The sequence below is a fragment of the Oryzias latipes genome, chromosome 22 (assembly GCF_053564925.1).
Source record: "Oryzias latipes strain Hd-rR chromosome 22, Olatipes_Hd-rR_3.1".
Classification (NCBI taxonomy): domain Eukaryota; kingdom Metazoa; phylum Chordata; class Actinopteri; order Beloniformes; family Adrianichthyidae; genus Oryzias; species Oryzias latipes.
Genome location: NC_136258.1, coordinates 29789846 through 29802910, shown reverse-complemented (window position 1 = coordinate 29802910; position 13065 = coordinate 29789846). Strand labels below are relative to the sequence as shown.

The 13065-nt window shown below is 49.4% G+C and overlaps 2 protein-coding genes across 4 annotated transcripts in view; one reads left to right on the top strand and one right to left on the bottom strand.

Annotated features, from left to right (window-relative positions):
* Positions 1-122: 122 nt before the first annotated feature.
* LOC105356874 (mitogen-activated protein kinase kinase kinase 7) lies at positions 123-10059 on the top strand. Its single transcript, XM_023951669.2, has 13 exons — positions 123-376; positions 478-588; positions 2449-2514; positions 4309-4354; positions 4422-4560; positions 4931-5055; positions 5328-5456; positions 5533-5663; positions 5997-6206; positions 6275-6395; positions 7278-7342; positions 8700-8815; positions 8963-10059. The coding sequence occupies exons 1-13, from the start codon at positions 311-313 to the stop codon at positions 9132-9134; spliced, it is 1497 nt and encodes a 498-aa protein (XP_023807437.1). The 5' UTR covers positions 123-310; the 3' UTR covers positions 9135-10059.
* The window catches only part of LOC101155891 (disheveled-associated activator of morphogenesis 1), a 12828-nt gene continuing 9491 nt past the window's right edge, over positions 9729-13065 (bottom strand). For all 3 annotated transcript variants that reach the window (XM_004082057.4, XM_078941247.1, XM_078941248.1), the window contains 8 exons: positions 12926-13032; positions 12610-12698; positions 12363-12531; positions 11924-12031; positions 11789-11849; positions 11591-11719; positions 11195-11365; positions 9729-11005 (listed from right to left, as the gene is read on the bottom strand). In XM_004082057.4, coding sequence (XP_004082105.1) covers positions 10820-11005; positions 11195-11365; positions 11591-11719; positions 11789-11849; positions 11924-12031; positions 12363-12531; positions 12610-12698; positions 12926-13032 — 1020 coding nt within the window. In that variant the 3' untranslated portion in view covers positions 9729-10819. The remainder of the gene's footprint in view (positions 11006-11194; positions 11366-11590; positions 11720-11788; positions 11850-11923; positions 12032-12362; positions 12532-12609; positions 12699-12925; positions 13033-13065) is intronic.

Genomic DNA, 13065 nt, shown 5'->3' with positions numbered 1-13065 from the left:
AAAAAGTGTCCAGAGTTTCTACAGCTTTGGGGTTTGAAGAGGATTTTATTGTATTGTTATATTGTTTTAACTCAATCCTACAAAGTTTGAAGAGGCCACCATGTTTGTAGTTCTTTAAAGTCGTATTTCTTCTCTTTCGCTGAGACGTTCAGGTGCTTCCTGTGAGTGTCGGAAACTGCGCCTCCCTGCAGTCGTCGGGTCTACTTCCTGGTTTCACAGCAACAGATGAGGGCGGGGCTCGGCGTTTTCCCCGACTGCAGAAGGAGGTCCAGCCCGGAGTCCCGCCGAGGAGGCTTGTTGCTCCGCCGCGATGGCGGAGGCTGCAGCCGGCTGCGTGTTCGAGGACATCCGCTACGAGGACATCCAGGTGGAGGCGGTAAGTGGAGCCCGTTCGGGGGAGCGGAGGGGGGAACCCGGTCCGGCAGCGGCCTGCCCTGTCTGTGTGTGTGGGTGACCCCCGTCCCGCTGTGACCGCAGGCCGTCGGCAGAGGGACCTTCGGGGTGGTCTTCAAGGCGGTGTGGAGAGGGAAGGTGGTGGCCATCAAGAGCATCGAGAGCGACTCCGAGAGGAGCGCCTTTCTGGTGGAGGTACCGTGAAACCAACACCCCCCAACCCCTCACGCACCACCACAACACAAGCACACACGCGCGCGCGCGCTCACAGCCCGTACCCCTCCCGTGCTAAAGCGCGCGCGCTCAACATCCCAGTGTTGCGAAAGTTGTTGCTGTTCTGACAGCAGCCGCTGGAAATCAGTGAGAACTGCTCATTTATGTGAAACAGGCAGATCCAACTGTGTTTACTTTGTTAAATAAAGTCAGAATGAGCCTGTCCAGAGAAGCATTTGTTTCCGGGGGGGGGGGGGGGGGGGGGGGGCTCCAGGTTTGTTCCCTGAAAGGGCCTAATATTTATAATGTTCATTCCTCACTAAAACAACCCTAAAGTGGTATTTTGATCCGGTCACATATCTTTAAGTTTTCCTCTAACCTGCTCTCCTTTAGTTCTCACTTTGTGACATCACAAAGTGAAGAACCGCCCCTTCCAGGAAGAGTCTGCGCTGCCAGCTCCGCCCCCAGGCTAACAGACACACACAGGTTGTGTCTGAATTCCCTCCATACTCTCTCTATGGAGCCTTCTCCATGTTCTAGTTTGTCTGAATCTACAATTCCACAATCCAGAGCCATAGAAATTTCCCAGAAGTCTCTGCAAATAACCAGTGTGCATCAACACTCACTAGATCAGTAAATATAGACCACAATGCATTGCGTCTGAACAATTTGTGGCATAAAAATGTATTTAAATGTACTTTGTAATAAACCCTCAAGGACAGTGGATCATAAATAATCGTCCCAAAACGCTCATATTAATTAGATTTTAACTTAGTGAAGTCAATGACGTCTTATCTGCCATTTAAAAAGAAAAAGTAGTGAGTGTTCTGTTTGAATTGCTTTTAACATACATGTGCTGCACTATCTAGTTTTTAGTGGTCAGGTGGGAATTCAGCCCCACTTTTCCGTGGAGCTAGCGGTGATGAGCTAAACGTTTTCCTTTCCTATGAACAAATTCATCCGTCTTGGCTGGAGTTCAGACGTTGGTTTTGGTTGGTGAAACGCCGACAGGCTGCCGCTCACAGCTCCTTCTGTAGTGCAGCTGGTTCTCCAAGTCCGTTTCCCAGCAGGAACCAGGGCTTCTCAGCTTCCATCAGGCTCACATTCCTCTGTCTTCCTTCATTTTTTAGAAACTACGAAACATTCTGAATTTGAAAGAACCTGTTCTGCTGTCGTTCTGTGGTTCCTGAACCTACGGGATGAAACATAGAGACACTTCTTAATATTATTCTGAACGTTTCATAAATCCGTCATTCCAGTTTTCCCTGCAGCGTCGGTCTGACCGACATGTCTGCACAAAGACAGGAATGAGGAAATGCCGTTTTTCCATCTTTCACTCCGAGTGGAACGCCTCTTTCCATAGGAACTCATGTACGGATCAATAACCTCTGTTCCCTCATGGATGTTCGTTTGAGGACGACATGTCAGCTGCAGCAGCAACATCAGCTCACATTTCATCTAGAATTCTTCTGTGGTCTTTGATGACACGTCATGATATTCATGATCAATGATCGTCTGTTGATAGACATGGAAGAAAACAGATCAAACTCTATCCTGAGCAGCTTCTGAACATTTGTCTTCTGCTGATCTTCTCCTCATTTCTCTGGAGGTGTCAGCTCTGCTCTGGATGTCCTTTTCAATCCCATCAGGACTTAGTGGAGGTCCATCAGATCAGATGTTCCCTGTAGAGCTCATCTGTGGTTCTCATTCTGCTTGAATGGAGCTCACCTGAGGGCTCGTGGACCGCAGGAGCTTCCTGTCTTTACCGCCATGCTTCCGTTGGTTTTTTGGTTCCGAATGGTCTGATCCTGTCATTCAAACAGGGTTTTGGTGTCTCTGCAGCTCCGCCAGCTGTCCCGGGTCAATCACCCCAACATCGTGAAGCTGTACGGCTCCTGCGACAACCCGGTGAGAACCTCCTCCCACTTGGCTCCTCCCACTCAGCTCCTGTCATTTGCTGTGGTTTGATGTGCAGAATGTCTTTGATGATTTGGTGAAAAGGCCTGGGGCCTCATTTCTAAAACTTTGCGTAGGATTTGCGTCAGAAGTGGCGTACGGATGAAACATAGGACGTGCGCACGCACAGAAATATTCGGAGTTATAAAACCGTGCGCACGCACATACTACGCATCTTTCCCTTAATAAATCACAACCAATTCTAAATGCAGCGCAGCTTTAGCGGCCTCATGACACGCCCATAGTTGCCCATAAATAGTCCGTGAAACGCCCATAAATGAATATTCATTGATTGCGAAACCATGGCAACACAGAGAGGAAATGAAAAAAACGTAACTTCACTCAATGTGAAGTAGAATTTATCGTTGGCGAGGTGGAAAAGAGGAGAAAAGTGTTGTTGGGAGGGCACAGTGGGGGCATTACTAATGCCAAAAAGGCATGTGAGCGGCAAATGCCGTAAATGCTGCAGCCTCACAACCTCGGACCGTGGCCGAAATAAAAAAGAAATGGTCGGACATCAAGGTCGAGGCAAAAAAACGTCTGGTGCTGCATCGCCAGAGTGTCTCTGCCACCGGGGGGGGGGACACCGGAGCTGACCCCTCTTGATGAGAGACTGGCGGCAAGAATTGGGGAATCCCTTAGTGGAGCGGTGACTGAGGCGCAGGGGGACACGACGCGCCAGATGCACCGGGTGACACCCCCCCCAAAAGCCCGCAGAGGAAGTCGGAACCGGCTCATAAGCCACTCGTCCTCGTTTGCCAGCAACTCTTCTTGCTGTCTAAAGATGCGTTCACTCTGAATTCTTCCATTTGCCACATCTTCTAAGAGCGCAAGATCAGCCATTGTGCGTCATTACGCATTGTGATGATTTATTTCCCTCCATTTAATTACATCTGACAAGCTACAGATGTCGGTAATAATCCACGTGGAAATGGGAAATTGATCAGCAAATGTAATTTCTTGTTGCTTTCTGAATGGTTGAGACATACGCCATACATTGTTTTATCAAAAATAAAACAAACTAAAGGCAAATGCATGAATACCATAATTCCATAGCTTATGAAGAAATGTTTTAATATGAAAACAACTTTCCCCAGTGGACAATTAATACATCTCTCTCTATCTATCCATCTGTCTGTCTAATTGCACCTAAATCTGCTCCGCCAGACGGACACATTGACGAGAATATCAGTTTTTACATTATTTCATTCTGTTAACTATATTATTTATGAGGATGAATTGCACAACATGCCAATATTGTAGAACATATTTCACTTTTCTTTTTCCAAATATGTGTTCATTTGAATTTCTGTTGTAATTTTCGTTTGATTTTTTTTGTTTGTTTCACTGCTGATCGATCAAACGGGTGTTTGTGTAGCTGTTAATTGTCAGACTTGCTTTGTGAAGTCTTCATGTTATTTCTGAGAGGCAGTATTGTCATTTTCACGTGTTTCTTCCATCTGCCGACGGTGTCGCCGTTTCTCATTTCACCCGTTTTTGTGCGTACGCCTGGGTCAGAGCGTGAAGGACCGCACATTTTCCCCTCAAGTTTGCTTTTTATAAATCTCAACTATTGCGTAGAGATTGGCGTACGCCTTCTTTTGTGCGTACGCAACCTTTAGAAATGAGGCCCCTGATGTTTGGAGGACATCCTATTGGTCCAGAGCAGGAAGCTGACCTACCAAAATAAAGGTCCTGATTGTGTTATTTGAGCGTTCATAGTATTGTGGCTCCGTCTGTCCTCAGGTCTGTCTGGTCATGGAGTTTGCAGAATGTGGATCTCTCTACAACTGTAAGTGACAAGCTTGGAGGTGTGGGCCTGTTTGAACGCGTCCATGCAGCTGTCGCTCATCTTTCAGTCCTGCACGGCGCCGAGCCGCAGCCCCGCTACACAGCGGCGCACGCCATGAGCTGGTGTCTGCAGTGCGCCGAGGGCGTCGCTTACCTCCACGCCATGAAGCCCAAAGCTCTGATTCACAGGGACCTCAAACCGCCAAAGTAAGAGAGTCCTCGCTCCTCCGCTGTTGTTCCGGTCTGCCGCCGCTTTTGTGGGGTTGAAGATGAAGATGGGCGCCATCCGCCGGCTGGACGACCACAAAGGCGTTTCACCCCTCAAAAAGCGGCGTGCTCTCTGAGATCAGTGATTTCCAGTTCCCTTAGATTTCAGTAGTTTGAGCTTCGTCTTACGTTTTAGAGTTTGGTGTTTGCTGCTCAGCTGACTCAGCATTCTGTGGCTAATCTCACCTGCCGTGGATCGTGGCGGGCGCAGCAGCGGGCCGTAGCGTGACGGATCTCCTCGGTTCAGCCTGAAAGCTGCGCGGGTTCGAGACCCCGCCAGCGTGCCCAGATCTGATGCTTTTTGTTGCAGCCTGCTCCTGGTGGCTCAAGGAACCGTGCTGAAGATCTGCGACTTCGGGACGGCGTGCGACATCCAGACCTACATGACCAACAACAAGGGCAGCGCCGCCTGGATGGCCCCCGAGGTGTTTGAAGGTGAGCTGGTTTTTGAAGCCATCCCTGATGTTGGGACTGACCCCAACATCTGAAGGTAGGACCCCCTTTCCTTTAAGGAGACCCCACAGGCCGCCGACCGTATCCGTCCACTGCTGCCCTACCAGCTATCCTGTTGTTCTGAGAGAAAAAGACTCTTTCAGGAGTCGTCCTGAAGCTTCAGCTTCAGAATCCGTCGGTTTCACATGCGTTTCTTGAATCCAGAACCAAATCCTCTCCTCCGTCTTCGTCCGTCTGTAACTTCTCTGCTTCAGGAAGTAACTACAGCGAGAAATGTGACGTGTTCAGCTGGAGCATCATCCTGTGGGAGGTCATGACCCGGAAGAAGCCCTTCGACGAGATCGGTGGCTCCGCCTTCTGCATCATGTGGGCGGTGCACAGAGGTGAGGCGTAGCCCGTCAAAGGGGGGGTAGTTTTTGTCCCGCTTAGCTTCCTCACGGAGCCCTTACTGTCTCGCAGGGACCCGGCCCCCTCTGATCCGAGACCTTCCAGAACCCATCGAGACCCTGATGACCCGCTGCTGGGACAAAGAGCCCAGCCAGAGGCCCCCCATGAGCGAGGTCCGGGACACCATGAGCCACCTGATGAAGGTAGCCCCTCCCCCTGGAGCTCCACAGAAAGCCATTGTTCCTCATTCTAGAAGAGTCTGTGAGCCGAACAGACGGAAGCTTAGCCGCGAAGCTTCGGACGATCCGGTTCTGACGGTCCCTGAAGTGAGGAGACACGTCAATCAAACCCCTCGCTTTTTTATTTCAGGCTTCAAATCCTCGTTTCAGTTCAGAGAAAGATCCAGAAAACCTTTTAGAAACAAAAGGAGGAAAAGAGAATTCAGTCCCGTTTTTCTGAAGCCACCATCTGAGCTTCGTTGGTTATGCTTGTTGTGATGCGGTTCTGTCAAATAATCCAGGTAATCCATGTCTCAGTACTTTCCAGGTTCTGATGAGCCGCTCAGTCTTCCTCGCCCCGCCCCCTCCAGCAGGGGGAGCTCCTCCGCCCCCAGCACCGGCTCCTTCGCCGCCTGCAGCCTCAGCACCAACCGCAGTGACGGCGTGGAGCTCGGAGACCCGCCCAGCAGGGAGGAGACCCTGAAGAGCGTGGACTCCAGAATCCCGCTGCACTTCAAACCCTCAAAGGTACCTGAGGCCAGGCTGCCGCCCACAGGCGGCGGTTCAGTGCCCTGACCATCTGCTCCCGCCTGCAGACGCCCACGCTGCACGCAGGTCTGTCCAGGATGCCCAGCACGGAAAGCCCCACCCACTCCAGCAGCTCTGTCTCCACCGCCAGCCAATCAGAGCTGAGGATGACCCTACAGAGTCCCACAGGTGAGGAGCATCATGGGAAATAGTCAGCTGAAGGAAAGTGTCACATCAGGCTAAAACCATCTGTGTGGCATTCAGGAACTGCGGGACGTTCCATGTTCCTACTATATGTACCATATATAATAAAGTAAATATTCGTGAGGTGAAGCTCCGGACCTGAAGGTGCCGTCAGTCTTCTGACCTGCAGTGGATCTCCACACCATGATTTTAGCTGCAGCCTCATTTAAATGTGAAAAGCATATTCACCCAGTTTCAGAAGCACGTTTCATGTTTTGTCAGTAGGGGGCGATAAACGCCACATCATTCAATTACAGAACCAAGTTTTGAATTCACCAAAAGCAAAACATGAACTTAAGTTTGAACAAAAGAAGAAGATTTGAAAAGAAACATGAAGGAAATGGTCTAAAGGTGCTTCCCTTAACTCCTCCTCCTGTCGTCTGGAGGTTTTCTCCTGCTCCTCCTTCTGCTCCTCACACCTGATCTGTTCTGATCGGGACACAAACATGGACATAAAAGAGGCGATAAGTCACCTGCACGCACAGGTGACTGCAGGTTCGTGAGGAGAAGCCTGATCTTTATTATTCTATGTGGACATGTTTACATTTTTAATCAAATCGATCCTCTCAGAGCACCAGATGCATGATGGGAGCTAAACAAGCTCTTTCAGCTTCAACCACAGTGACGTAGCATCAGAATTATCTGAAGAATCCAGCAACCTTCTTCCAAAGTGATGGTGTGTTTGGACCGCCGGTTCTGACCAGGTCCTGAAATGGTTCTAGTTGGTTCTAAAACCCAAACCCTTTTGGGCTGCACTGCTCTTCCCGTTCTGGACCAGCAGGGGGCGACAGCTGCTTTTTGCTGACGTTTGTCGTTTGTTTGCGGCAGTGTCTGCGTCCACCAACGGCTCAGACGTCCCCCTGGCCTATCAGAAGCTGGATCACCAACTGCAGGTGAGAACACACCTGTGATGTCAACACAAGCTCCTGTTTTCCTGGTTCGTCTCGGCTCTGATCCGTTCTACAGTAACTTACCCCCCCCCCCACACACACACACCCTCTTGTTTCCTATCTTTATTTGTCCATTTTACACAAAAATTTATGAATTAATTTGATAATTTTGATATACTAGTATTGGGGGGGGGGTCAAAGTCGCACTGGGGGCCTAAATCCAAAACACGCTTTAGGTTTGGGGTCGAAAACATGGGAACCATTAGCTGAACTCACTAAAGGTAAACTTTTAAACCTTTAAAACTGAACTTTGTGAACATAAACATGAATAATAACATGAACATTAATCCAGAATAAATCAAGTTAAACCTTAAACAACGTTTAATATTTTTCTCTCCATAAAAACATATTCTGTCAAAATTATACAAATATGAAGATGCTGCAGAACAAAACAAACAAAGCCTGGAAACATTAATAATTAGAAATAAATCAATTCATTCTGTTTTCTTTGATCTTTTATCATTTGTTAGATCTGGACTCCTGCATCATTTTTAGCACTAAGTTCATTTCTTGGTGTGTGACGTTCAGTGTGTCTTTGTGAAACGGATCAGAGAAAACCTGTTATTGTGAATATTATTTTACCATTTTTAGGTTTTAGAAAACATTAACAACTAAATCACATAACTCATCACTGGAATAACTCCAAAAATATTTGACATTTTCCTAATTTTGTGTGACACTAACAGTAAAAATCCTCCAAAAAGCCTCAATCCATTCATAAAAAATGATCTATAGTTTATTTCTGATGTCATAAAGTGCAGCTGTTTCCCTGCATTACCTGCTGTCTGTCTGTCAAATACTGACACCAACTAAAGCACAGGCAGACAAAGAAAACAATCGATGGAAAATGAAGACACGTCATCATCAAAATGTCTGCAATAGTTCCTAAAGAATGACGTTATTAACATGAGCTGAGGAATCCAAAGGCACGCCATGATGCAGGTGTAATCGTGGCTGCGCCCCTCGCCCCTCCCCTTTTCCTTCACATTTGCGGCGTCCTCTCAAAGACAGTAGCGTGCAGCTGCTGGGCGCCAATTTGCAGGTTCATGGTCGTTCCAAAGTGTGCGAAACAACATAGAATAGTAAACCAATAGTGGGGCAGATTTTTTATTTTCCACGCACTGAGCTGCCCCCCCCCCACTCCCTGCCTAAAACCGCTTCTTCACTCACCAGAGAGTTCCTCTGTTTTGTGGAACAAAGCGATCGGTTTTCATCTGAAATCCATCGGAGGCTCAAACTGTGATGGACGCCAACCGAGCTCTGGGCTCCGCCCACCTGACCGTGTGCGTTTGCTCCTCAGCCTCTGGCTCCGTGTCCGAACTCGCAGGAGTCTGTGGCCGTGTTCGAGCAGCACATCAGGATGGCACACGAGTACCTGAGGGTGCAGTCGGAGATCGCCGACCTTCTGCGCAAAAAGTGAGTCTTGTCATCTGCCTGGTTGGGGTCACGGGACCAGAGGGGCTTCAGGGAGGATCTGCTGGTGGTTTTGGACCAGCAGCAGATCCGGGTGTGGTGCAGAACTCTGCACCGGCGTCTCCTGACCTGCTGACGGTCTCCTTTCAGGCAAGAACTCACGTGTGATCTGGAGGAGGAGCAGAAGGAGCAGCAGATGACGTCCCGCCTCTTCCAGGAGCACAGCAAGCTGCTGGAGGACAACAGCAGCCTGACGGCCCGCTGCCAGAACCTGAGGAGCCAGCTGAGCCTGATCCAGAGTCAGAACCAGCACCGCAGCTAGAGCAGAACCCACTCTGGATGAGTCCAGAACCGATCGGCTGCTGTGTCTGAACCCTGACAGGGTCTGGATGCTGCTCTCCGTGGACCCTGATCTGCTGCAGGTCTGTTCCAGCAGCTTCCCTCTAGAGGGCGCCGTTCGAACCCAGAGTCCCACCGTCCTTCAGCGTCTCCGTCTAAAGTCCGTCCAGACGTCAGGATCCACCAGAACAACAAACGGCTGCAGAACCTGGAGGTCGATGTGGGCGACTTCTTTCTGTTTTTGTGACATCATCTAAAGCTGTGGACGAACCGCCACTCAAACCGGGACACACCTTCCAGGTCTTCCTCATTTCCTGCCCTGAAGCAGATCTGTCCGCAGGTTAACCCCGTCTCTTCATCCTGTGACATGTCTGCTGCGGTCTGGATGCGTAGCTCCGCCCCCATCTGGGCGGGGAGCTCCTCAGCCCGGACTGTTCTTCTGTCATCACCATCAGCAGCTCTTCACGTAACTTTATCGACCGTGTTTTCCCGCTGATGTCTCTTATGTCATAATAACCCGACCTCTGGAGCGGAAGGAGGCGGGGCTTATCATAGCAGAGACAAAATACGGCACAGAGCGTCTGAAATGTGTTTATTATTCAGCGTAAGTGAACCGTTACAATCATCTGCAAACTCCAGAACAGTTCTGTGAGGGAGAATCAAACCCTCTATTGCACCGCCCCGAAGAGATGGTCAGTCAGACCCTCCGTTCCCTCGCCGCAGACGTGGTAGACATCGTGGTAGACCTATGAATGTTTCCACGTCTCCACCCAGGAGAAACATCCAGATTTAAAGGATGAAATGGGAGAAATCTGACAGACTCTTTCTGCTCCAAACTTCTTTCTTTTAACTGAACAGGCGTTTGCAATGAAACCTGCTGTTTTTCAAAATAAAACTTTGTGCAGAAATGTCTTTTTTGTTACTAATTGATCAACCAAATGGTGTTCATTGACACTCCTGATTGTCTGTTTCCTGTTTAAAGCTGCGAAAACAAGTTTTTTTCTCAGTCTCCAGCTGCTGAAAGATGGTCTTAAAAATCCCCTTCAAGACTAAATTCCACATTATTTCTTTATAAACCTTTTCTTTTAAAACTATATTTTATTTCTAAAGTGAATCAGGTGGGTCCGGTTCACAATTCACACTAAAAATATATAAATATCTTTAAATAAAGTTGCAGCAGCAAAAAGACTTGATACAACGTTTTCAAACACACAGGTTTGTGGGGAGGCCAAACGTTTCCTCCGTTTCCGCTGAGGTTTGTCTTTCAGATGAAGCCTGAAGCCAAATCGGGTCAGAAACCCGATGAGGACGTCTGTCCTGTCTGCTCTGGCTGTTTGGCCTTGTGCATTCTGGGTAAAATCAGAGAAGACTGCTGCTCTCTGATTTTTAAATTTGACATTTGTGTTTTCTCTGTGGTTCTTTGATGGACGGTCTGTGGGATAGGCTCCAGCATCGCCATGACCCCAGCACGGGAACCGCTTTAGAAGACGGACGGATTTGGGTTCTTCCTTTAGTGACGGAACAAGTTCTGTGTGTCCATGCCCTCTGTCTGAGATCCAGTCTGCTTCTGTCACACTTTAGCTCGGTTTTTAGTGCTGTTCTGTCACACTTTGGCCCGGTTAAGATCCAGTTCCTCCAGATTTTGGTCCGGTTTGATCAGATTCTGGCCTAGTTTAGGTCCAATCTGGTCAATGGGCTCTTTTTGGAGTTGGGTTTCTGTTGTTTCCGGCGGTTCAGTTTGGACATGTTGAAGACTTCTCCGGATCGCAGAGCCGACACCAGGTCGTCAAACTCGCCCTCCTCTTCATCGTTTGCTCTGGCCTTCTTCATCCTCTGTGCTCGCTCCTCCTTTTTCTGCAGGGAGACACAGTCGGGTCAGGTCTGAAGTCGACCTCTGAACTTACCTTCAGTCGTGAACAATAATCAATAACTGAACATGTCAATCCTCCTCATTCAAATCATTTGCAGTACAGATGAGGAAGAAACCGTGAAAAAGCTTCAGTTCATCTTCTCCTGCAGGATCTTCTGCAGACAAAGCCTGACCTGAGCCTCCATGAGCGCCCGTCTCTCCTCCTCTTCTTGGCGCCGGGCCCGGTCCTGGTTGTCCTGCCGGGCCTCGGTGAACGCCGCGAGGAAAGCGCTGAAGGTGCCGAAGAACTCGTCTGCTTTCAGGGCGGAGGAGTCTTCTCCGAAGTGCTGCAGCGCCTTTAGGAACTGCGGCAGCGGAGAACCGGGATGTTAGAAGATCTTCTCAAAGCTTTCATCCAACAAAAAACCTGAAGGCGCCTCTGGAGCAAACAAGTTTAGGTGCAAATCAAATGTCGACTTTTCTCACAGTTTAGAAAAAGGACAGTTAAAACAAAACTGAATCAGGAAAAAAAAACTTTAACGACACAGAAGGAGAAGATGTGATTCTCCGTGTCACACACAGACCCTCACCAGGTCTTTGGCTTCCTGCAGAGACTCCTCCACGTCAGAGAAACTGAAGGACGCCACGGCGAGGAACTGGCTGACCACGGGGACAAACGCATCTGCTGCACGCTGACAGGATTCCTGGTACTTCAGCTCCTGCAGACGAGCAGACTGTCAGACGTGACGGTACCACGCCTGGACTGGAGGTCCGGTTCATTCACTCACCGCCTCGATGCTCTTCAGACCAGACCTCAGAGCGCTGATGTCCTTCTCCAGCTCCACCATGCTGCAGACACAGAAGGACTCGTCTACGTCACATGCTCACATTCAGCCGGGACTTGATGAAATCTGGGACGTTACTTGACTCTGGAGGCTTCAGGCACGTTCCTCAGCTCCTCGCTGAAAGCTGCCACAGCAGGAAACTTCTTCTCCAGGACAGAGACCATGTAGTGCAGCAGAGAGACATTTCTGCAAAAACAAAGCCAGCTTTCCTCAGCAGTTTAGAAATGTTCCTGCTACGCTTTGGGTTTGGAAGAACTTGGTCTGACTCTGCAGACACTTCTTAAACAATACTCTAGAAGAATCTGCAAGACATGAATAACTAGCGTTTAACTCTTTATAACATCCGTTTCAGGTCTGAGACCCCTGTCATGATCCAGTCCCCTACTGGAAGGCCTTTTCCTTCCACTGGGGGCAGTAAAGGGCTTTTCCTGCTCATTTCCATGACATCCCAGAAAACAGCAGACCACCAGCACGATGAAGCGTTTGCTCCTCGTGGAGTTCCTGGAGCTCGGCCTACTTGTCAATGCTGGACTTGGTGTCTGCGATCTTGTTGAGGCTGGAAACTTTGAAGCCCAGCGCGTTCCCGCGTTGACCTTTATTCATGTAGTTCCCAAAGGCCAGAACCACCTCCAGGAGCTGGCAGAGCTTCCCGCTCTGGACCACCTCCTGCGACGCCAGGCCGAGAGCTGAGGTCACACAGAAAACAGTGCCAGGTGAAGCTTTAGCTCTGGAGGGAAACGTCCTTCTGTGGGAACGAGGCGGACCTTTGATCCTGGGTTTGACGTCTGCCAGTCTGTCCGGAAACTTCTTCTTAAAGAGGAGAGTCTGCAGCCTCTGCTGGTAGTGGTCAAAACTGACGGAGAGAAAAAGATGTTCTGTCAGTCCAGATACTGCAGCTTCTCTGGTATCCATGGCAACAGACAGATGCCGTGCTTCTTTCTGTGAATCTGTTTTCTGGTAACCTTCGCAGCAGCTGACCATGGAACCATCAAGACCTGACTTTGCTCCATCTGCTGGCTGATCAGCTGCTCCCTCCCTTCCGTACAGACAGCGCTGGCTTGTGTTTGTCGGGCTGCTTACCTACTCATGTCCAGCATGAAGCGGTCGGCTCTGGCCATGCGGTCCACCTCGTGCTTGTGCTCCTCCAGCAGCTCGATGTCGCTCTTCTCAGGAACGAACTTTAGAAGCTGCACAAACACAACAGCGCGATGTTTACCAGC

Bases quoted from the DNA above. Each gene is read 5' to 3' on its own strand.
- LOC105356874 (XM_023951669.2), top strand. From the start codon at position 311: ATGGCGGAGGCTGCAGCCGGCTGCGTGTTCGAGGACATCCGCTACGAG. The intron at 589-2,448 runs GTACCGTGAAAC...GTGTCTCTGCAG, and splicing joins GGAGCGCCTTTCTGGTGGAG to CTCCGCCAGCTGTCCCGGGT. The intron at 5,664-5,996 runs GTAGCCCCTCCC...TCCATGTCTCAG, and splicing joins CCATGAGCCACCTGATGAAG to TACTTTCCAGGTTCTGATGA.